General features: G+C 29.3%; 2 protein-coding genes across 2 annotated transcripts; both read right to left on the minus strand.

Annotated features, from left to right (window-relative positions):
• Window positions 1-4,660: 4,660 nt before the first annotated feature.
• On the minus strand, window positions 4,661-8,518 carry LOC105254342 (DNA primase small subunit). The gene is made up of 7 exons (XM_011262964.3): window positions 8,335-8,518; window positions 8,010-8,160; window positions 7,353-7,528; window positions 7,078-7,276; window positions 5,941-6,151; window positions 5,468-5,861; window positions 4,661-5,365 (listed from the first exon to the last, which is right to left on the minus strand). Exons 1-7 carry the CDS (start codon window positions 8,429-8,431, stop codon window positions 5,340-5,342), a joined length of 1,254 nt encoding a protein of 417 aa, XP_011261266.1. The 5' UTR covers window positions 8,432-8,518; the 3' UTR covers window positions 4,661-5,339.
• Window positions 8,519-10,530: 2,012 nt separating this feature from the next.
• Window positions 10,531-22,407, minus strand: LOC105254343 (cyclic AMP response element-binding protein A). The gene is made up of 5 exons (XM_011262965.2): window positions 21,933-22,407; window positions 18,196-18,646; window positions 17,788-18,059; window positions 15,823-16,363; window positions 10,531-11,209 (listed from the first exon to the last, which is right to left on the minus strand). The coding sequence occupies exons 1-5, from the start codon at window positions 22,038-22,040 to the stop codon at window positions 10,794-10,796; spliced, it is 1,788 nt and encodes a 595-aa protein (XP_011261267.1). The 5' UTR covers window positions 22,041-22,407; the 3' UTR covers window positions 10,531-10,793.
• Window positions 22,408-25,542: the final 3,135 nt, after the last annotated feature.

Raw genomic sequence — 25,542 nt, forward strand, 5'->3', positions numbered from 1 at the left:
GCGACTACCGCAATATAAACGAATATATTCGCACGAGAGTTTCGAGGACACGAGACTCGTATCAAGACGCTTCGTTAAACTTTCATAAAGACGACGCGAGACAGGAAGAGACAGGAGGCATAAATTCGCGCGAACCATTCGAGAGAAAGATGATGATGAACGGTGATTGGTAACAAATCGTTTCCGACTGACCGAAATTATATTCCGAGATTTATGCCCGCAATCTAATTTTCCAAGGTGATAAATAGATATTTCTAGTCAGATATTATCGCGCTCTCGATTATACACCGCGACTCCTTGGCACATTATTGTTTGCATTCTCGGTTACGCGGTAAATTTCTAATTTTCTCGCGAGAACGGACACGGAGCGGAGTTGCAGCCGAGACAGAATAATTTCCTTCCAGGAATATTTAAACAATGTGTAACCTCGTTTCCTCGTCTTTCAATCTTCTTTATTGTAATTCATTTCGAGGAGCGATGCCACCGTGCTGGTGAAAAAATTGATGATTTAAAACATATTAACGTGACTTATAAGACATACATATACAGGGTGGCTGATAACTTTTTGCAATCGCGAAGTGTGAAGGTAGATTGGCTCAAATTAAGAAGAAAAGTTGGCTGATCTTCTTTAACCCTTTGAGGGGCGGTGTATCATATATGATTCACCTATTTATCTTTAGTATTTTCCTCATTATGGATGTATTACGACAGTTATATGCATGCAATCAAGTTCCTTAGACTTCTGATTACCTACATATTGTAATCTTCCATCACTTTTCACTGGGGGGTTGACAATAATTAATTAATAAATAATCAATATGAAAAAAGCATTATTTTTTCGGAAAAAAATCAATTTTGAATACAGGTCTTGTTGAATCAACCCCAAATTGCACATATATAGATTTTCGGAGTCTTTGATCACAATGCCGGCCTCAGATTTTGGAAATCCAAGATGGCGGATCCAATATGGCGGATGACATATGTAAAATCTGATAATTTTCAATTTTAAAAAATCTTATCATATTTTGCATATAATTTGAAGAAGAAAGTATTCTTGATGTTTTTTCGATTAGATGTGTAGTTTTTGAGAAAAAAATTTATGAATTATAGAATTTCTTCTGGCTTTATTATCCGCCATCTTGAATTTCAAAAATCCAAAGCCGGATTCGTGATCAGCGACCCTGAAAACCCCTATATATGTGATTTCATCTGAAAATATCAAGTTTGTCAATATTTCTAATTGTAAGATATAATCCGCCATCTTGAATTTTGAAATTATGGTGCCAGATTCGTAATCAGTGATCCCAAAAACCTATAAAACTATCATGATCTTTGTTGTTGATCTCACACAAAAAATGTGCCCCTAAAAGGGTTAATTAATTTTTCGTTAATTATTGCGAATATCGCAAAACAGTAAAGGACCTTCCTTTTTAATTTAAGCCGATCTACCTTCCCACTTCGGGATTGCAAAAAGTTATCAGACACCCTGTATATTTGTAATCACTCGCTATTTATCATTTTTAGAGATGAAAAATATGTAAAATAATATCATTTATTCAGATTACACGCAATGGTAGCTTTCGACGATGCAATCTCCGGTAAAAATCGATAAAATACTTATATCCTTGATCTGAAAAAAATCTAGTCCGCTGCGTTTACGGGAAAAGCTAGCGACTCGGTTTCTCGCGTGAAACTGACGGCATGACATTACTTATTATTTTGTTCGACGTGTTACCGTTGTGTTGAACCGCATAATTTAACGGCAAACATGAGAGACGACGAGACATGAAATGACGATGTTCCGTCAAGAAAAGAAACGATCGAAGCGTCGTTTCCCGAATACCGAGTAATCAATTGATTCAAACATTGAGACGCGGAGATAGTTAGATATCGCTTTCTGTGTCTAAAATATGTTCCTTTAATAACGATTTCCGCTCTTCTCATTTCGCCGAATGCAAAAAAAGATTCAGCATGGTGAGAAAATTGAATATGATGTGTCTTCAATAAAATAAAACGTATTTTCTCGGGCAATTAAAAATTTTAATTACTCTGCGAGAGAACTGTATTTTAAAAATGTATACTTTTTAATTAAAAATCATTAATTTTGCTGCAAAATAATAAAACTTGATCAATTTCATTTTGCGCTTGTTAATTTGTAAAAACGTAACTCGAAGCAAGATTTATCAAACAGACATTAAGTGTACAACCCTGGTGAAAATCTCATAATTTCTTAAAAAATTTTTTGTAATTTAAATTTATGAAGAATTCTCGTAATTTAAATTTATTAATATATTTAATTATCATTATTTATTTATTTTTATTATTTATTTAATTATTAATTATTATATTAATATTGTTATATTAATATTAATTTAATTATATTAATATTAGAAATGTTAAATATTCTGAGATATTTATTCTAAAATTTTTCGTAACTTAAATTTATGAAAAAAAAAATATAACAAATTTATTCAGATTTTCTGATATTATTTTAAAAAATTAAAGAATGAATATCTCAAAATATTTAACATTTATAATATTAACATAATTAATACAATATTAATATAATTCTAACAAAATTTACATGCATCTACGGTAAAGATATGAAACATCTTCATTTCTTTTCTAAAGATTTTTGTAAAGTGTGCCAATTCATACAGAAAATATTAATATAATTTTTATAAAAAATCTGCAAATTATGAGAAATTCTGTAAATAATTTTCATCAGGGAAATGATACACAAAAATCTGTTATAAATTCGTATGATGCCATCATTCGTACGATTGTTCCGGTAGTTATTGGTAAAGGAGAAAGCGCGTAAGAGAAAACATAATTCATCTCTAAAAAAGAGATTATTTTTGTCGGACTTTATTCCATTTCGAATGAATTACTACTCCGAATTAAGATCCGTATCCATTTTCAAGCGAAAATAAGATACAGGATTTGGATACAATTAATTTTAACACAAAAGTCTCGATGTACAAATCGCATGCTATTTTTGTAATATTTGTATGATTTAAAAATCTTATAAAAATATTTTAATAAATATTATATAAATATTATATAATAAAATACTATATAAAATATTATGTAACTCTAAAATAATAATAAAAATAATTTATCTATATATAATCTATATATATTTATCTATATAAATTTATCTATAACTTATTTATAATAATTATTTATAATAATTATCGATATTATCTATTATCTATAATGATCACTGATAAAATTGGTTAAATACCATTAATAAGATCAATAACAATGATCGGTGAAAGGCAACAGTAGCAGACAACGCGCTTCCTGGGGGAAAATAGTTGTGTTTATTATAATAAAAACATATGCGCACACAATAACACATGTTTTCTCTGACTTATTATCACTGCGTGATGCCTGTAATTACATGATCTAAGAATTACGAGGGCATGTAATTATTATTTGCAGACGGTAACATGCGTATCAATCTACAGTAGATGTGCACGCACCTTACGTACGTATAATGCGTGGATATTTCCCTTAAAAACGCGTTCATTCAGACAATATTGTAATCCGCATCACGATTATACCATTCATATTTTTTAATAATAATTAGATTCTTTCGCAATTGTAGAAATAATAAATTATTGAAGCATTAGTTTTAAATTAATCTCAAAATTAAATTGAGAATTAAAAGTTAAAAGATTGAAATTAAAAATTAAAATTTAAAAAAATTTTAAATTAATCTTAAAAAATACAAATCAACACTTTTCCCTTTTTCTGGATGTTCCGAGGTTCCGCGTTACGGAAACGCAGTCCGGCGTTACGAGATATTTCAAATTCGACGAGGTGTGCGCGCATCTTTTTCTTCTCTTTGCACGCACGCACGTGAGTGCGTTGTAGATTCCACACGATGAAAAAGCGGGAGCAAATCGCCGTTATAAATATTGATCGCGCTCAAATATCATGGGAATTAATTATACGTTTCATTCCGCTGAGAAACAAAAGTAGCGAGAGCCCGCGACCCTCGATACGTCCGTTTCTTAGTTTCGGCTGTATTTCGACCGTGAAACGGGCCAAGGCCTCGTAATCGGAAAAAAAACGCTGCTATAACAGCGTGCTTATAAGATTTTGTACAGATCTCTCTAATTAGGACGATGAAAAAATTAGGCCAATTGTAAAGCCACCAAAAAATAGCAAAAATGCATCGAATTTTGCTAATAAAAATAATGATAAATTGAAGTTATTATTATAAAATATATAAATCATTATTAAATATATTATTTTTTTTTAACAAATAATTATATCACACAGAAAATAGTAAAAAGCATCCAATTTATTAATAATAAAAATAACGATACATTGAAGCCATTATTTAAAAATTATATAAATTATCATTAAATATTATTTTTAACAAATAATTATAAATAATTATAAATAATTATAAATCCCAAGAAATAGTAAAAAACATCGAATTTTGCTAATAATAAAAATAATGATAAATTATTGAAGTAATTATTGAAGTAATTATTGAAATATAAATCATTATTAAATATTATTTTTAACATATAATTAATAAAAAAAAATCACAAAAAAATGATAAAGATTATTAAATTTTGTTAATAATAAAAATAATATTTCCTTATTTAAATATATATATTATTTTTAATTATTTCTTCTCGTGACGAATGAATAGAGATCTCGCTCTATTCCGTTCTTTTTTAACGATTTTCGTATTAAAACGACAGAAACAAATGGCACACAATCTCGACACGATCGAAAAATGACACGGCCTTCGCGAGAATCGAAAAAACGTCAAAGCAATTAATTCCACTCTCTTATATTTACTGGTTAATACAACTCGTACATCCGATTTAACGGGAACGTAACATCGCCGGCAAAGGAATCTCACGATAATTCACAAGAAAGAGCGAGTTACTTTTGTCCGCATGTCCGGAACCTCTCATCTCGTCAAGTCAAAAAGTGGAGTAGAGACGCTTCACAATCGGAGAGATCTCGTTAACGCGCCTCTCAAAGCGATTTTTAAGAGCGTGTGTTTCGGTTTCGCTGGAAAAATTCGAAAGTCACGATTTTTGCTCGATCGCTATCAAGATCCCAAGTGATGTGTCCCTCTTTGCTCTTCTATCAGCCCTACTTTTGTTAGTAATAACTTAACGAGAGACTATATATATAAAAGCGAAAGCAAAACTCGAAGATAGATGTTCTTTTTTTTTCATTTTTACAAAAGTATATTTTAATTGTATATTTTATCTCTTATAAATAATATATTATTATATCAAATGTATTTATGATGGAAAGAAAGAGCGAAGAGGGAGGGAAAAGAGAGAGAGAGAGATCTCCTAAAATTCCATGCTATCGACTGAAACTAAAAATAAACACATTAGAAATTGCAATTATATAAAAAATTAAATAAAAAATAAAAAATTATATAAATTATATAAAAATTAATAATTTATCTAATACTTACGTTTCCCTTTTAATCTCTCCTCTCGCCTCTCGGCTTCCAAATGTCGCAAGAATTCTTGAAAAACGTGCAGTGATTTATTTAAACTTGTCTTCTTGTAATCTTTTATTCGTTTTTTATTTAACTCGTACGTTTCTTCCTCAGCTTTATCCCGTACGTCGTATGCGTTGATCTCCTCTATTAACGTCATTATTGTAGGAACCTTGTCAGGATCAAATTTGTCCACCACGTTCGCATTGAACGGTATGCAGATTTTGCCAGTTTTCGGATGGACGCAGAAAGGAGACTTTAACAGGTGATTTAAGCCTTTGCTCACATTTATGTCCAATCTTGGATATGAGTACTGCAATTTTACTTCCTCTATTAAGTGACGATACAAGTACCACTTTCGGTCTCCCTGAAAATGCACAAATAATTTCAATATTTCGATTTGAAATGTGATAAACAATTGTAAAGAGTTGTAAAGGATATCGTACCTCTGTTCGTTTAGACTCGATATATTGTACGAATGCGTGCCATCTTGCTTCACTGGTACTTTCTTTGTTGAACAAGGCTTTCATTTCTTGTTTGTCTTCCTCGTTAGGCAATATTGGGAGAAACTTCTCGATTCCTTCCTCCGTACCCAACATGTTCTGCTCTTTAACGCACATTTCGACAAAGATGGGATCAATTATATCAAGAGCACGTCTGCAATATGTATGTAATGTCAATTTTATTTTTGATTTATACAGGGTGTCTCATTTTAAAAGTTCCACCCTCATAACTTTTTTAATTTTGATTGTAGAAAAAAATGTTTCAGACAAAAGATATATGGCTCAAAGGGGGACATAAGATGGTGTCATTAGTTTGACATTGAAGAGTCACCTGAAGATTACATGAAGGTCACATCCAACTTTTTAATAGGGACACACTATATGCTTTTGCATGTTCTTATAGTTCATCTCGAGAGCTTTCCAAAACACTATAATAAATTATTTTTCCATGAAGTACTTTTCGAGTTATGAGGCTTAAAATCATTCCTTAATTTTACATAAATCGTAATATATCTAGTAAAATATTTATTTTTCAATTATCTTGCCTTAATACTTTTATGTACACAATAAAACACATAGTTGTTTAAAAAAAAAATATGTAATTGTTAATTGCAAATTACATATTTTTTTTTTTTTTAAACAACTATGTTTTTTCTTTACACCAATTGATTCCTCTCATTATTTTGTACACAAAAGTATTAAGGCAAGAGAATCGAAAAATGAATATTTTACTAGATATATTACGATTTATATAAAATTAGGGAATGATTTCAAACCTCATAACTCGGCAAATACTTAATAAAAACTAACTTAATTATAGTATTTTGGAAAGCTCTCGAGATGAACTATAAGAACATGCAAAAGCATATAGTGTCCCATTTAAAAAGTTGGATGTGACCTTCAGGTGACTCTTCAATGTCAAACTAATGATACCATCTTATGTCTCCCTTCAAGCCATATAACTTTCGTCTGAAACATTTTTTTCTACAATCAAAATTAAAAAAGTTATGAGGGTGGAACTTTTAAAATGAAACACCCTGTATATAGGATATTATTATAAGCGTTCTCATAAAGACCTACTTAATAGAATGGTGAATTTTATCGCCTGTAAGATGTACTTTCTTTTTCATAAATTCTCCTCCGCCTATAACTTGCAAATATTCGGCAACTGCTGCTCGTACTTGTCCTGACAAAGTGCGAGCTGCGGAGTCACATACCCAACAATGAATGCCTCTTCTGCCAGAGAAGACCCACAAAATATGTTTATATCCAAAGTCCACTGTAAAAATCAAGCATTGAATCACTTAGGAATTGTTTTTAATGCTAAAGATATAATGATATTATGGATATCTTACACCTCAATGCGCTATCCAATATCTTGCAAGCAAGTGACATGAATTTCCAACATTTGTTACAAATATCAGCTCCTTTACAGCATGTTCTTACTTCGTCATAATCAGTCATATCTATGTCGAATACTAATTCTCTCTCTACTGGCTGAAAATTGGGACCTCTCCTCTGATCTTTTGGTCTAAAAATTAGATACAAAATGTTTTTAAAAAATTAGATATAAAATGTTATTTGCTTTTACACTTTTTTATTGTGTTTATGATATGTAAAAATTAATGATTCGTTTAAATATTTTTAATGAAATATAAATAAGTCTATCAATTATCGTACTTTCTTTTTTTAATTAATATTATTAATTAATATTAATTAATATTTTATTATTATTCTTTTTCTGATTCGCACTTTCTTTCTTATTATCTTTATTTTTAACTATTATTAATATATTAGAATTAATATAATGAGATGATTAAATACATTGTTTTAAAAGAATTTATTTAATGGCTTTAAATAGTAAAATTTTTAATAGCAAAATTTAAAAATTATAATAAATAGCAATTAATTATGCATTAACTGTTTTGAGCTGTAAATAAATTCTGTTAAAGAATGTGTTACTGAAAAATGTGGCGAATCTAAAATACATCTTGTATACAATGATACTTTACTGGGCATTATAAACTGCTCCAATATCAATTTTATGTGGCAGTAATCTCTTAATTTCATCCGACAGTCCCTTTTGATCGTGGAAAGACTGGTAACGTATATAAATATCATCGGAAAGTGTGAAGGAGAATTCTCTCTTGCTAAATGTTGCCGCTAAAAAAAGAAATTAAAAACATGAAACACTATCATATGTTATTATAAGTAGAAAAATATTATTTTTACAAAAATATTATTTTTATTAGTACAAATATATTCTATTAAAAATATATTATTATAAAAATATTATATATTATTATAAATACAAAAATTAATCTTTTAATCCCTTACCATTCCCATAACTTAGCCATCTGTGATAATCAGCAAATGGGAATAATCTTGAATAATAAACTGGCAGCAAATCCAATAAATCTGACACATCACCCATTGTAATGTTAATATAAATCTGTTTATATATAAGGTTATCACGTACAACTTAAGATATATTTTCAATTATTATTACAAGTGTCTTATTTATTTAAAGATATTGAAAATGATATAATGTAAATGTGTGAAAAAAAATAAACTGCATATCATCAAATTACAAAATTCAACACAGATCAAGATTAAACAAGACCGATGGAAAACTGGCGCGAAATTTATATGACTCGAGTCAGATAAGGTCAGGTTGGGTCAGGTTAAATTAGGTTGCATTCTTGCTATTTTAATTTTATATTTCAATTCTATAATTAACTTGGATAATAATTCAACGTTTTTTAATTTCTGCCAGTTTTTTGATTTTTTTTTATAATTGAATTATCATTTATTTATTTATCATTGAATCATAAATATAAGTCAAACTTAAAAATATTTTATAATTTATACTATTTGAGAAAAATATATATTATTAAAATATAAAATAAAATGTTTGTATTTTAATATTATATATATTATTTTTTAATACTAAATTAACTTCTAAATGGAACGAATTTCAAGCACATTTAATTTTTTCATAAATGTGGGTAGTATTAAGTTTAATTACTAATTACATTGGAATATATATATGCAAAATAAATTTTTGTTTAATTAATTTAAATCTTGTATATATTACATCTCCATGATTTTCTTGTCTCAATACCTTAATAACATCTTTGTATCATAATATATAAATAATAATAAAAACTAATCTAAAAACTTGTATTTTAACAACATATTTTATTTACAATTTCGTGCACGTAGCATATATATCTATATAATTAAGTGTATTACATATTTTATATTAATATAAGTGAAAAGTAATTCAAGATTTATCCTAACTTAATCTAATATAAAAAAAATACTTTTATATTATGAAAGTAATATTTCCAGATAAAATCAAAATATATATTTTCTTTATAATACAGTCTTTAAACGTAACAAAAACCATGCCGTGTTTCTATTTGTCTTAATTATCTGTTAATTATCATGCAAAATTATAGAGTCAACTCGTTTCTCATTATATTGTGTAACTTTTATTTTGCATGGATAATTTACACACACAAATGATTTACATCGTCAGATTTGTATGACGATTATATACGACTCCTATGTGCCCATCATATTTATTCTAAATATTATCTTTTGATAAAATAAATATCACATAGAAGTGTAATTAAAGGGAGGAGGGGGGAGAGAGAGGGAGAGAGAGAGAAATTACTACGTATATATATTTAAAAACAATTTGATGTCCAACAAATTATGATTTAATTGTACAAGTTATAATTTTCTTCACTTTTATATTACCTCTATTCTTATATAAAAAAAAGATTTGTATAGAAAAAGATTTGTATTGGATATCAAAATGTTTTAGACAATATTAAAATTATACCTCAATTATAAAGATATTAAATGAAACTAACACAAGAGAGAGAGAGAGAGAGAGAGAGAGAGAGTGCAAAAATTCAGTGAAATAAAAAAAAATCAAAACTATTGGCTAACAAAACATATTAGCACATACATACACCATACTATTTGTTACATGTTTATGCCTTCTTTTTTTTTCAAGATAAGTGTCATTCGCATATATATGTGTAAATATATTTACATATATATCTAATCATACATGTGTGTGATTCATTAATTGTGAAGCTATATTGCATTTATCATTAATATTAAAGCTATAATAATATATAATAAATTTTATGACAACATTATAACTATTTACAAATATTCTTTCATATAATTTCAAAATAATGCTTAATATAATAATCATAAAATTCTCTTAATAAGTAATCATATCATTTTTATAAATAAATATTTAATATTGTCTAATCCTTAAAAATTTGTGAACAAATTTCTACACAATTCCCACACTATATATGTGTATATAGATTATACTTAAAGAAAATATTCTTTAAAAATATATGGCTATGTCCGCCAGCGGTTTAATATTTAATAAATCATCATATCATAAATAATAGAGTAAATAGAAGATATATTTAAAAGATATATTTATTAGCTGCATTTAGAAAATATATAAATTGAGAAAAAAATAAAAAAATTATTCTCTCAAAAAATTATTCTGATAGCTAGATGCATATATAATATTGTTATTCAATGGTTACATTAACCATTGTATTTTCTGAATGCAGCTATTGCTTCGGATATAAAAGATTTGCTTTAACATTAGACTAATTAGTTATTAATAATATCTTAAAACAGGGGAAGTAAATTTATCCCACTTGTCGTTGTCGTTCTGTTAGCTAACATATGATTATTTTTTCATGGATTATCAAGCTAACAGGTTGCACCATTGCAACCAGAAATATGTTTTATTTATCATGAGGCATCTGGACGAGAACTGTTCTAGTCCCTTCAGAGATATTAATTTTGAGCTCGTTAGTAAGCGTTTCAATCTTGTTTATTACCTTGGCCGTGTTTTGCCCGCCAGGATTTGGCGGTGGCCATATATCGTCCAATGGTGGCTCGATATACTGTTTATTCGTTTTTGAAATGGCAAGATATGGATTTAAACCAAGCGTTCCTCCCACGTGGTTCATAGAAGAGATGTACTTGGGGCTACTTGCGGCTTCATTATCAATGCGGGCACGTTTGTAAAGAGGCATCTGCATTACTGGACTGTAATCATGGTCCAGAAGACCTTCAACTTCCTGCAACAGCTCTTCGCCATATTGCTGTAGTTCTTCATCCATTAGTTGCTTCGTATACAATAGAGTCCTTGAGCGACCTAAAATTAAAACATATTAATAAAAACACCATAATAAAATAATATAAAAAGTGTTTATTATATCATGAATAGAATACTCGAGTATCTCTTTTAATAAAGGATTGTAAAAATAAATGAAAATTTAAATTATACTTTGGAAAGCAAATTTTCGAATATTTTATTCATAATTTTATGCAGAATTTTAATTTAATGACTTCGTTAAAAAAACAAAGCAATTGTACTTTTCCAGTACATTGTACTTTTGTATTGTATTTTCATTGCACTTAAGAAAAAATAAGATAGAAAAATAATCATTGTTACAGGTATTGTATTCAGGTTTTCTTTTTGGCATTATTTTAATGTCAATAATATTTTCATACAATAAAAAAAATTAGAAAAATTAAAAATAAAAATAAAAATTTTTTTTAATTGGGAAACCCACGATTTTATAAAAGAACTTGTGTGAGCTAAGCACTTAAAGTAAATCTATTTTGATTAAAACTTAATTATAAATAAATTAAATAAGATAATTATAAGTAGATTTTTAGAAAAGAAAGCGGAAAAAGGAAAAAAGAACAGAAATGACTGGAATGGAAATAAAAAACGAGGCAATTAAAAATATTTAAACTACACTTTACAAAAAAATAATAAAATGGAATGATATATAAAGAAATATGGGGAACAAAAACATATACAAAGAAAGTTTGGGAATTTCAGAAGAAGAATATGAATATTTGATTATTTAGGCAAAAGCATCCTAATGTATAAAGCCGAATAGATACGAAGATGGAAAGAACATAGTTATAGACAGATAAATAGATCAAGATAAGTATATAGAGTCCCAAAAGTCCCGGACCGGTTGAATATTTCATAAACTATGCACTTTAGAAAAAAATGTTTCAGACAAAAATTGTATGGCTTGAAGAGGGCCATCAGATAGTGACAATGATTTGACATGGGAGAGTCATTTGAAAGTCACGTGAAGATCACCGTCAATTTCTTAAATGGAACTCCCTATTTTTTATTACATATTCGTGTAGCTTATTTCGAGAGCTTTCCAAAACACCATAATAAAGTATTTCTTCATTGATTACTTTTCGAGTTATGAGGCTTGAAATCATTTCTTAATTTTACATAAACCGTAAAATATCTTGTAAAATATTCATTTTTTGATTATCTTACCTTAATAATTTTATGTACAAAATAATGAGAAGAATCAATTGGTGTAAAGGAAAAACATAGTTGTTTTTAAGAAAAAAATATGTAATTTGCAATTAACAATTACATATTTTTTTTTTTAAACAACTATGTGTTTTCTTTACACCAATTGATTCCTCTCATTATTTTGTACATAAAAGTATTAAGGTAAGATAATCGAAAAATGAATATTTCACAAGATATTTTATGGTTTATGCAAGATAATCGAAAAATGAATATTTCACAAGATATTTTATGGTGATCTTCACGTGACTTTCAAATGACTCTCCCATGTCAAATCATTGCCACTATCTGATGGCCCTCTTCAAGCCATACAACTTTTGTCTGAAACATTTCTATCTAAAGTGCATAGTTTATGAAATATTCGACCGGTCCGGGACTTTTGGGACACCCTGTATAAGTATATAATAGACACTAGGCTTAGATTGTGTTTTTATCATGTATCTCTGGATACATGATAAAAAAAATAGAAAGGCTGGTATCGGAAATAGAGACAGATAAAAGAGTAGTAAAATTTGAAGCAAAGATACTAACTTAGAAAAGATACTGCTATCTACTATTTAGTTTAGGATAATTTTTTAAGGAAATACTTAAAAATATAGAAAAATATAGAAAAAAGTCCTACATAAGATCGAAAAAGAAAAATATTTTCGGAGAAACAGAATCAACAGTTTGGACATTGAAAGACAAAGAGAAAGAAGTAGTATCACTAAAAGATATAGATTAAATGATTTTAAATATGAACAAATTAGATAATCACAAAACGAACAATGACAGCACAATAAAACGCAGGAGGCTGTAATGAAAGATATAAAGAATGAATATATGTAGATATCTAAAAAGATAAACAAAATAACTCGGTCACTGAATTATCATCACATCGTGCACCAATTTTTTCGCTGATGACATCGTGCACCAATTTTTTCGCTGATGACCCAAAGAATGGGTCGAAACGTACGTCATTATAAGATTATATTTCGACATTTGTATAATAAAAATTTTTTGTATACCAAGAACAACTCATATTAGGCTGTCAATTTAATTTAATTTAATTTAATTTTTTATATTTGATATTATATTGATTTTATATTATAATTTCTCGAGTCTGTCATCTTTATTGTTTTATAATAACAGAAGAATCACTAGAAAAAGATTAGCGAGATTTAGGTGCGTGGGTGTGAAGAACTTAAAAATAGATTCTGGCAAAAACAGAGAGACAATCTGCGCAGATTGTGTTTGAGAGAAATGGAATCGATTGAACATATGGCAAAGAATTGCATCAGAAAACTAAGAAGTAACAATTCGACGACCTCTTCGCTCAACATGAGAAATAAAATTGGTCGGACAAAAAATATTTTCAGAAAAAAAAAAGAAAAAAGAAAATTTATTTTATTATTTTTAAATTGAATTATACTTGACGGACTGAATTTTTTAGAATAATAATTATTAATTATTGTGACAATAATTATTAATAATTATTAATTAAATTAATAATTATTAATAAGTATTATTAATTATTAATAATTATTAATTATATTAATAATTATTAATAAGTATTATTAATTATTAATAATCATTATTAATACTTATTAATAATTATTAATTATTCTCACAATGTTAGGAAAATGCAAAGAAACAAGCATGTAAATAATGTAATATCTACCAACGGTATAAAATAAACTGCTGTTATATTTTGATTGAAATATCAACGTTGCGTGAAGGAAAAAGCGTCTGAATAATAAATGGACCAGCGAAAGGAGATCAGTGCTCTCTTGCCTTTATTTAGAAAGTGGTGAGACTACTTTTTAACAATTTTACAGAACGTTCCGCTTTTTGGATGATATACATATAGGATATCTCATTAAAATTAATATAATAAAATATTTCAAAAACATTGCATTTTCGGAAAAAAAAAAATATTTCAGAGGAAAGTTGCAAAATTTGGAAAAAAATAAAAAAAGTCAGAAGAATGATGTATTGTTAATCTTTAAAAGTCACGTCAAGACTATTTTATATAACTTTTACACGCTTTCCATTTGATTCATAAACGACAATGCATAATAAAAAGCCGTTTTCTAATTTGTTTTCATATTTGAATCATGCAATTTAATTTAAATTAAATCTACTTCCTTTTTTATTTTGATATTAGTTCTCTCTCTTTCATATTTATATTTCCAATTTTCTCAATATATATATATATATATATATATATATATATATATTTTTTTTTTTTGTTTTGTTTAAACTTAGAAAAAATCAAAATAATGTTTTCAAAAATTGGAAAAAATAAAATAATTATAAATAAAAAATAACGAAATATTATCTTCAAAAAACATGTTTACTGCCTTCTTGACGAGTGTGGACAACGTAGGAAATTCCATTATTTCATGCAATGTGCAACTACAACGAAATTGGAGAACATTGATTCGTGAGAATTCATGAAGTTTGTTTTTTTACTACTCAATACTATGAAATAAGCTTGAAGAAACTTGATAAGAAATTATATACACAAATTACATATATGTATAGTGGGCGCCAATAATGCCTTAACATATAAAATTGGTCGCATTCGGGATTAATAATGACTAGTTATTATTATTAGTTATTATTAAATTATTATTAATTTTTTTTCCAAATTCAAATTAGCAATGTTATTATACTATCGTATTTATATCTCTTATTTATATCTTTTTAAAATAAATAAACGCATATCTTTAAGCAAATCATTAAATAAATTAATAACAATTTTTATTTTTTTACAGATTTTTTTATCTTTAAACAAATTTTAATAATTTTAATTTTTTTAATGCAATTTTTTTAAGAAATCCCGAATTAAAAAAACACATTAACACATGTCTGTTATTACATAAAGTCTTGTAAATATTCTTATCAATGTCTGTAACTTACTGATATCGTTATTGACACTTCGTCTGTGTGTTTCATGATTATACAAATAATGATATGATATCAAGAACAAATACTCAAAAATTCTAGATGTTATTCATAAAAAGATATTTACAAATGTGTTATTATTTTTAAATTTATATTAAAATCGTGCATCTACTTATTGTGTCATATCTTGTTATATTTCAACTATATTTTATGTAATCATAATTTTATATATTTATTTTACTTAAATTTGTAACAGCTGGTATACATGACTTGTCAATATAAAAATAAAAAGTTTACAAAAAATAAAATAAAAGAAGCGAAATATTTAAAACAAAGATATTAATTTCTTCATTTTTAATTTCTTAGAATTGAACATCTCGAAATAATCCGTGATAAAAAAAATGCATGTCATTATCAATGTAACCATTTACAGAACTTGGATTATCGGTAACAAAGTGCAGAGTTAAGAGAGACAGACGATCCACTTTTTGTGATAAATATAAAAAAAAGATAATAGAACTTACCCGCCAATGATGCTTTCTCCGATTGCTCCTGCTTTTGAGTTAGATCATTGTTAGTATTGTTGGAATGTGATCGCAAGTTTGGCAAAGCGACGAGAGCCAACGAAAGCAGCAAGACCATCAGACAAGTTGCTGGCTGAGCGCTCTTGTTGCCTTTTTGTATAAGCGCTTGGAGTCGCTTTAATTGACCAGCCAGACTTTGATTTTGCGACTGTAAGGCCTTAATCCGCTTCAATAAGCTTATATTCTCTTCCGTGCACTGCTTCACGCGATCTTCCAGGCCGTCCACGTATTCCTTTTTCCTCTTACGAGAATCTTGCGCGGATATCTTGTTGCGAATCTTACGTCTGATTCTCTTTAATTCACGCTCCTCGTGCTTCGTTAACGGATAATGACTCGGCAGCGTGATGCCCTCTTTTTGCAATAATCGTTTCTCTTCGGCGTTCAACTTAAGTCGCGGATAAGGTGAATCAGTTTCCGATGGCACCTCGTCACTCGAGTTACAACTTTTATCGCTGCTAGAATCCTCTTGCTTAATAGTCATCTAATTTAATTGCAACATGATAAAGTTACAAAACATATACACGTCATTTAATGTAACGTCAGTGTAATTATGTCTTTTATATGAATATATATAAAAAAGGACAAACATCATGATATACAGAGTGTCCCAAAAGTCCCGGATCGGTCGAATATTTCATAAACTATGCACTTTAGAAAGAAATGTTTCGAACAAAAGTTGTATGGCTTGAAGGGGGCGATCAGATAGTGGCAATGATTTGACATGGGAGAGTTATTTGAAAGTCACGTGAAGATCACCGTCAATTTCTTAAATGGAACCCCCTATTTTTTATTACATATTCGTGTAGCTTATCTCGAGAGCTTTCCAAAACACTATTAAAGTCATATAACTTTTGTGTGAAACATTTCTTTCTAAAGTGCATAGTTTATGAAATATTCGACCGGTCCAGGACTTTTGGGACACTCTGTATAATATGATTGTGATTAATGGTTGTATAACTTTCATATGTGTATACAGGGTGTTTCAGACTACCCGTACTACCCATTTAAAAACTAGAGAAGTGGTTATTTAAAAAAAGTAAAAACATTTTTTTTATAAATTGGGTGCGCTCTATCGAATGGTGATATTTTCAACTTTCGGTTCCGATCGGAAATAGGCGATTCAGACCGGCATTTTTTTAAATGGAACCCCCTATTTTTAATTGCATATTTTTGTAGCTTACTTCGAGAGCTTTCTAAAACACTATAATAAATTATTTTTTCATGAAGTACTTTTCGAGTTATGAGGCTTAAAATCTCTTAATTTTACATAAATCATAAAATATCTTGTAAAATATTCATTTTTCGATTACTTTACCTTAATACTTTTATGTACAAAATAATGAGAGGAATCAATTGGTGTAAACACATAGTTGTTTCGAAGAAAAAATATGTAATTTGCAATTAACAATTCCATATTTTTTCTTAAAAACAACTGTATGTTTTCTTTGCACCAATTGATTCCTCTCATTATTTTGTACATAAAAGTATTAAAGTAAGATAATCGAAAAATGAATATTTTACAAGATATTTTATGGTTTATATAAAATTAAGAAATGATTTCAAGCCTCATAACTCGAAAAGTACTTCATGGAAAAATAATTTATTACAGTGTTTTGGAAAGCTCTCGAGGTAAGCTACAAGAATATGCAATGAAAAATAGGGGGTTTCATTTTAAAAAATGCACTTTCGGTCTGAATCGCCTATTTCCGGCCGGAAGTTGAAAATATCACCATTTGATAGAGCGCACCCGATTTATGAAGATTATGTTTTTACTTTTTTGAAATAACCACTTTTCTAGTTTTTAAATGGGTGGTACGGATGCTCTGAAACACCCTGTATAGATAAATATAGATTTAAGAAATGATTAAAAATCTATTTAAATACTACACTTTGCATAAAACTTACCTGAACAGGTTTATTGATAATGTTTGCCTGATTGATTTTAAAGCCTTTCAGATTTTTCGCTTGACTGGCAGTCATGATTTTAATAGTCCGAACTTCCTTCATGTCTTTCAGACTCACCGGCAATAGAATAGACCGTGGATTACCGGACCCATTACTCACAGGAGTGACGCGTATCAATTGTCGAATATTCTGCTTTCCATTACATGTCAAATTACGGACATTCACGCTATTTTCCTGCGGTGTAATACGAATTTCCTGCTTAGGTGTTGAATCTGTAACACGCAAACGTGTGTCTCATTTTCTTCACCTGACATTGATCTTTCCTTATAAGAATAAACAGGTTAAGGAAAGAAATGTTACACATTAATATTATTAAAAAATATTTCGCACGACGTGATAGAATCTTACCAACATCAAAGGTCGCTGGCTCTGTGGCAATAGTACCCGTGTTTGGCATAGTATTGTTTGGTGTAACAACTGCAACCAGAGTTTGCTCGTAGTCCATTTCTTCAACCACGTCAGTAGCTGGTGATCCGATATTAGAGCTCATGACAGATCTGACGGGGCTGTCCACGCTGCCCAAAGACGGACTAGCCGCTGGCTCGAAGTCCACAAAGTCTTGTGGACTGCTCAAGTCGGAATTGCTGATCTCGATCTCATCCTTGTCCACCCTCGACAAGAACGGGCTTAATTGCTGTTCATAGGAGAGACTTAGTATACTGGAGAGTCCACTGTCTGACGAGGAGGACGGAACTGTTTCCAGATCCCTGCCGATCAAGTTGAAGTCGAGTTGCGAATCTTCCTCCAGTTTCAAGATCGAGGCGAATAAGTCGTCGGGATTCGTCGGACATTCTTCCGCCTGTAATAATCATGTGTTTATCATTCTTTTTCTTTTATAATATTTCCATAATAATACTTCCATACCGATAATATTTCTATATCCATAAATAATATAATAATAATATTTTATTAATATTAATATAAAAGTTTATATTGTACTTAATATACAGAGTGTCCCAAAAGTCCCGGACCGGTCGAATATTTCAGAAACTATGCATTTAGACAGAAATGTTTCAGACAAAAGTATGGCTTGAAGGGGGCCATCAGTGACAATGATTTGACATGGGAGAGTCATTTGAAAGTCACGTGAAGATCACCGTCAATTTCTTAAATGGAACTCCCTATTTTTTATTACATATTCGTGTAACTTATCTCGAGAGCTTTCCAAAACATTATAATTAAATATTTCTTCATTGAGTACTTTTCGAATTTGAGGCTTGAAATCATTTCTTAATTTTACATAAACCGTAAAATATCTTATAAAATATTCATTTTTCGATTATCTTACCTTAATAATTTTATGTACAAAATAATGAGAGGAATCAATTGATGTAAAGAAAAAACATAGTTGTTTTTAAGAAAAAAATATGTAATTTGCAATTAACAATTACATATTTTTTTTTGAAACAACTATGTGTGCATAGTTTATGAAATATTCGACCGGTCCGGGACTTTTGGAACACCCTGTGTATGTGGCTTTTATTACACTTTATATTACATTATAATATTATATTAGTATATATATATATATATATATATATATATATATATATTATACTTATAATATTATACTTATGATATTATATTAATATTATATTTATAAAATTACATTACTTAATTATAAAAAGATTGAAAAGTGTAGGGATCGAACAAGTTTCATTTTAACAATTAAGGAATGAGAATGTAAAATTAAGATAAATTAAAAAATAGAGAAAACTGATAGGCAAATGACTTTTGTAATCAAAACAACGATTTTATTTTCGCTCGAATATTTGTATTATCATATATATTATCATATATATATTATTATGCTGTAAATAAGATGATGCCATATATTAGACTTATCAGAAAAATAATAAGCAAACAATTTTTTTTCTTTTCCTCAAATTATAACGTAATTTTATTAATTTTAATAGTTAGAAAAATAATTTTATTAATTTAAATATTATATATATATATATATATATATATATATATATATTAATATCGCATATACGCCGCATCACGTGAAAATAAATAATATAAATTTCGAGATAATATAATATATCGGTATGCAATGTAGGGTTAAAACAGGCAACGAAGAGTTCCGTAATCTAACGGTATCCATTCGAGGGTCATTCGCCGTGTAGTTTGTATGTATATGATTGTAAGGCTCAAAAAAGTTGGAGAAGAAATTCTTTACGTATATTAGGTACTATTGTAATACGAAAAATAATTTATATATATATATATATATATATATATATATATTCGAGAAAAAAATATTATTCAATAATAATTTACAATATAAATAATTTAATTAATTATATCGACAAAATATATAAATATATAAATAATTTAATTAATTATAACGACAAAAGAAACAACACACACACATATATATATATATATATATATATATATATATAAAAATATAAAATATTAATTTTAACACATATTATATAAAATATTATTATGTATGTATAAAATATAAATATATAATAAACAATATTAAAAAAAAATGTAATATATAATATATTAATAAAAAGAATTTTAACATTTAATGTACATTAGGGTACATTAAGGTACATTTATTTTTCGCAAAAAAATTCAGGAAAACAAATCTAAATGCTATAAATAAGAAACAAATCTAATCTGGTATTCATTTTAGCGGCAGATTCGCGACGCGAGCACGTGGACTTTTAGCGCCATATGTTAATTAAAAAATCGACTCCAATCAAACCGTTTCCGAAAGATACACTCGTACCTTCTGCGATATTGTTCCCTAACGAATTATGAGGCGCGAATTTTTTGCGAAATAATTTTTTATGTCATATATCATTATTTTATTATGATATCAATAACGATATTAATTATTGTATTTTTGCACGAGAAATTTGAACTTGGTACAATTACGATATAAATTGTTTATGAAAAATGTAAAATTTTAAATAATAATAAATTATTATTAAATTAATTAAATTAAACAAATGCAATTCATATTCATTTTTGTTGGCGGGCATTTCATACTTGCAGAGCATGTGCGTGCATCTATCTGCCATATGTTAACGTAGATTGAACGCGGTTTTGCAACGTAATCGAATTTATTGACAAATGCACGTGTGGTTTTTAATCATGAACAAAATTATCCTTGGAAAAGTCAATAAAGCTGCGACTTTAGACGCAGTTTCAATTGTTGATTATATTATGAAATGTCGATGCTGAAATGTATCATTTTTACGCTAATCGGTTCAACTCTGTCATTTGTTTCTTAAAAATAAAAATAATAATAATAATAATAGTTTTTATTATTAATAATAATATTAATAAAAGAAAAATTATTCACCAACTTAATCGGCAAAAATTGATTCTAGTTAAGTTTCAAATTACTTAAATAAGTGTTTTTCACACTCGAAGCTTTTACTTGTTAATTATTGCGAAAAAAATTGAAAAATAAGTAGAATATATAAAATATATCTCGCTGCAATTTTTCTACGAAAAATTTTCCAAATATTAACTCTCTTCTCTAGAAATATATAACTGTCAGCATTTCAATCAAGATCATAAATTAATAATTTATTTTTCAGAATTATAATTCTAAAATTCATAGAAATTTAATTCTTCCATTTTATTAAACACAAAATATATTTCTCATAAATTAATAAATACACAATCATAAGGTTAAACAAATGGCTCTCTTCTGAAAAAAAGAGATGACAGATGTTACAAAAAAGTAAACACTGTAAATTTTAAGTATTTTTCATTGTTTTTAATTAAATATTATTTCATTAAATATATTTATTATTTAATTAATTTATTATTTATTAATTAATTTATTAATTTATTTTATTATTTATTAATTTATTATTTAATTAAATATTAAATATTTAATATTTAATTAAATATTTAATTAAATAATAAAATAATAAATTTAATTAAATAATAATAAATATTAAATATTTAATTAAATATTAGAAACTAAATGAATATTAAACAGGCATTTTTTTCTGTGTGTGTCAATTTAAGTTTGAGGCGGTGATTAAAGCCGACACCACGTGCACGCTAGAAACTTAACAAACGAGATGAGGGTGGCCCGGGAGACTCACCGAGGCGATGACATCGTCGCCATAATTATCGACGAGCAGCTCGTCCTTAACTTCCTCCTTGAGAAACGTGTCCTCGAACAAATCGTACAGGTTCATGTCTGACGACATCACTGTCTGACCTAACGTAAGTGCAAGATACTCGCCGTGCAAGTTTCTCTCACGCTGCCATTAAACGAGGCAGACCGAAGCCACGGGACGATCAACGCGAGTCACTCGATCGTATCTGGCTGGTGCGAGTCGCGATTCGAGGAAGAGCCGACGAGCCTCGGAACCTGTCCTCGCCCCACTTCGAGACTTCGCGCGCGAACCGCTTTGACACTTGACACTTGACGCTTGACGTTCTTTCGCGCTGACGTTTTCACATTTTCGCCCGAAGCCGTCGTCCTGAGGGCGTTGAACGAGGAAAACCGATGAGGTTCACGCACGAGTTCCCCTCGAGGAAAATCGCGTAGCGCTAGAGACTCGATTGCCAACGTGGCATATCTGGCGTATCTGGCCAGCGCACACGCGCAGCAACATATATGTGTATACACAGTGTCATTATAGTACGAGCATCGATCAGGTGTTTTGAAGAGGGTTGAGTTGATCGGAAATTCGTGTAGTTCTTGGAAATTTCGTTGCGCTTGGGACTAGTGTTGCCAATTTAGCTACTTTGTAGCTAGATATAGGGTGCTTTCCAGCTATGGTAACACAGGGTGCTTTCCAATTGAGATATCCCTAGACACTTTTATGCACACGGCGACACAAGTCGCGTTCCAATTGCCGTAATTGCCGACACAACTTTACACATCCGTACTCAGCTCGAGGGCTACTAGTCAACTTGTGTAACCTTCTGTTTTCTAGGGACAAATGAAATATGCGGTTACAGACTGACGGCGATTATGTTGGCAATTTTCTTTTCGTTTTATCCTTTTTAATTAAAAGACAACCATTAAAGTACACCATACAAATACAAAAATGGACAATAAAAATATTAAAAGTATCATTGAAGTAAGTAATTCAAATTAATGAGTTTTTGTACAATTAATTTTTTTATTATATTTAATAAATAAAATAAAATTGTCTCTTTTGCATATTTGCAGGTTAGATATATTACTGATTAAATTTTCATTCATATTTATATATTAATATAATATGCATTTATATATTTTATTTATATATTATTTATATATTATATAATATTATGCATATATACATCTATGTATGTTAATAACTTTGCTTCGAATTATTTACAGACTAATTACACAAATTTTACGTGTGCAACATGTTTTTCCCTTTTACCAAATGGAGAAGAATTGTATGAACATATTTGCTTTAAGGAAAAAACTATTTATTCGAATGAGGGCGTTATTTATTGTTTGAGTGATGATCAAGAAACTTTCATCGAATTTGATGCCTGTCTACACGCAATGGTCAATCCATTTTATATATCGATGCTATCACCCTCAGCATGGATTAAAAAATATCAAGATGGACATGGTTATGAAGAATCCTAACCCTCCACTCGAAAGTCGCACATTAACTTTGTTCCAATTGAGTCGTGCACATCGCTACACTTTGTGCCTTCCTGTGTATGTTTGTGTTAAGATGTGTTAAACAATTGGAAAGCACCCACAGTGATACACTGTGTGACACAGTGGGTCTGTTCTTTTTAGCTGCACTGCTACACTAGTGCAATAAGTTGAAAAAAGATAAACATACTTTCTTTCACTCTAACTAATTGCACTAGTGCAGCAGTGCAGATAAAAAGAACAAGCCCAGTGTTACACAGTGTCGACTTGTAGCTGGAACGCTTTTTAGCTTTCTTATTTTGCCACTAGAGTGCAGGGCAGTCACTTTTAATAGTTGTCACTAGGTCTAAATTTTCAGAACGTTCCCACACAACATTATGTCGTCTTAAAGACGTCTAGATGTCTTTAAGTCGTCTTTTTAGCGAATATAAAAGTTTGGTTATCTTCTATCACGCAATACCATTCTTAAAAAAATTAATGATACCAAATATGAAATGTTATGTTGGCACTCACTGGGGTGCTACAAAACGACGACACAGGCGAACACAGCATTTTTGCTGTGTACGATTGTGTCGACTTGTGTCGTAGTTGGAAAGCACTTGTATCGACACTGTAGCGACACAGTGTCGCCTGTGTCACTTGCTGGAAAGCACCCATAGCTATTTTTTCTTTCATCTGGCTTGTAAAAAATGGATTTAGCTATTTTTCTGGCTTTTTTTTTCATAAAAAGTTAAAACATTTTTGTACGGTATTAATGATTACAAATGTTTTAAAATTTTGGGTAAATATTCGGAAAATGGTACACCTCACCGATTTCATCGCTCTTTGGATATGTTGTAGAGGAAGTTATTCTGAGTAAACCTCCGCAAAAATCAAGTGGGGGACGACATTGGTTTAGGAGATATAACAAGTTGAAGTTTCAAAATTTTAATGCTTCTTGCCGCAATATCTCACCATTATACGACTCTATTCAAAAATGTAAACATGTTTACGTTCTCAAAAGCACATGTTTGCGTTACAAAGTACACGCCCAGACTGCACACCCCCCCACCCCACCCCCACCTCCCACCCCCCCGTTGCGAACCCATGTGAAATCTTCCTTTGCATGGAGTTTGCAACGGGGGGGGGGGGGGGGGGTGTGCAGTCTGGGCGTGTACTTGTAGGGGTGAACCTTGCTTCGCGTGAAAAGTACAATTATAGACCTCGCTTCGTACCGAAAGCAGGGGATGGTAAAGGTGGACCTCGCTTAGTACCGAAAGCAGAGGATGATAGAAGTGAATTTTGCAAATGTATAACACCGATATCACACAAAACTAAACATGTTTACATTTTTAAATAGAGTCGTATAATGGTGAGATATTGCGGCAACAAGCATTAAAATTTTGAAACTTTAACTTGTTATATCTCCTAAACCAATGTCGTCCCCCACTTGATTTTTGCAGAGATTTACTCAGAATAATTTTCTCCACAACATATCCAAAGAGCAATAAAATCGATGAGGTGTACCATTTTCCGAATAATTACCAAATTTTGAATTAAGGTCTTTGCATGTACAAAGATTTTGGTCGTAATCGTAAAATCGTAAGGAAACTGACAAATCATAGTCGAGTATTCTGATGAAAATCCTTTTAAGAACATTGCAGAAGTAGCTTTATTATTTCTAGTACTTCCAATCTCAAATGCAGAAGTTAAGCATATTTTCAGTTAACTCAACTTAATAAAAAATAAAACAAGAAATAATTTAAGTCTTAATATGATTAATTCAATATTAAAAATGTAATTTGCAATTAACAATTACATTTTTTTGTTCGAAGCAATTATGTGTTTTCTTTACACCAATTGATTCTTCTCATTATTTTGTACATAAAAGTATTAAGGTAAAATAATCGAAAAATGAATATTTTACAAGATATTTTACGGTTTATGTAAAATTAAAAAATGATTTCAAACCTCATAACTTGGAAAGTATTTAATGAAAACTAATATAATTGTAGTGTTTTGGAAAGCTCTTGAGATGAGCTACAAGAATATGCAAAAGCATATAAGGTGTCCCATTTAAAAAGTTGGAGCTGTCCTTCACGTGACCTTCGGGTGGCTCT

The sequence above is a fragment of the Camponotus floridanus genome, unplaced genomic scaffold (genome assembly GCF_003227725.1).
Source record: "Camponotus floridanus strain SB8 unplaced genomic scaffold, Cflo_v7.5 scaffold3, whole genome shotgun sequence".
Lineage (NCBI taxonomy): Eukaryota > Metazoa > Arthropoda > Insecta > Hymenoptera > Formicidae > Camponotus > Camponotus floridanus.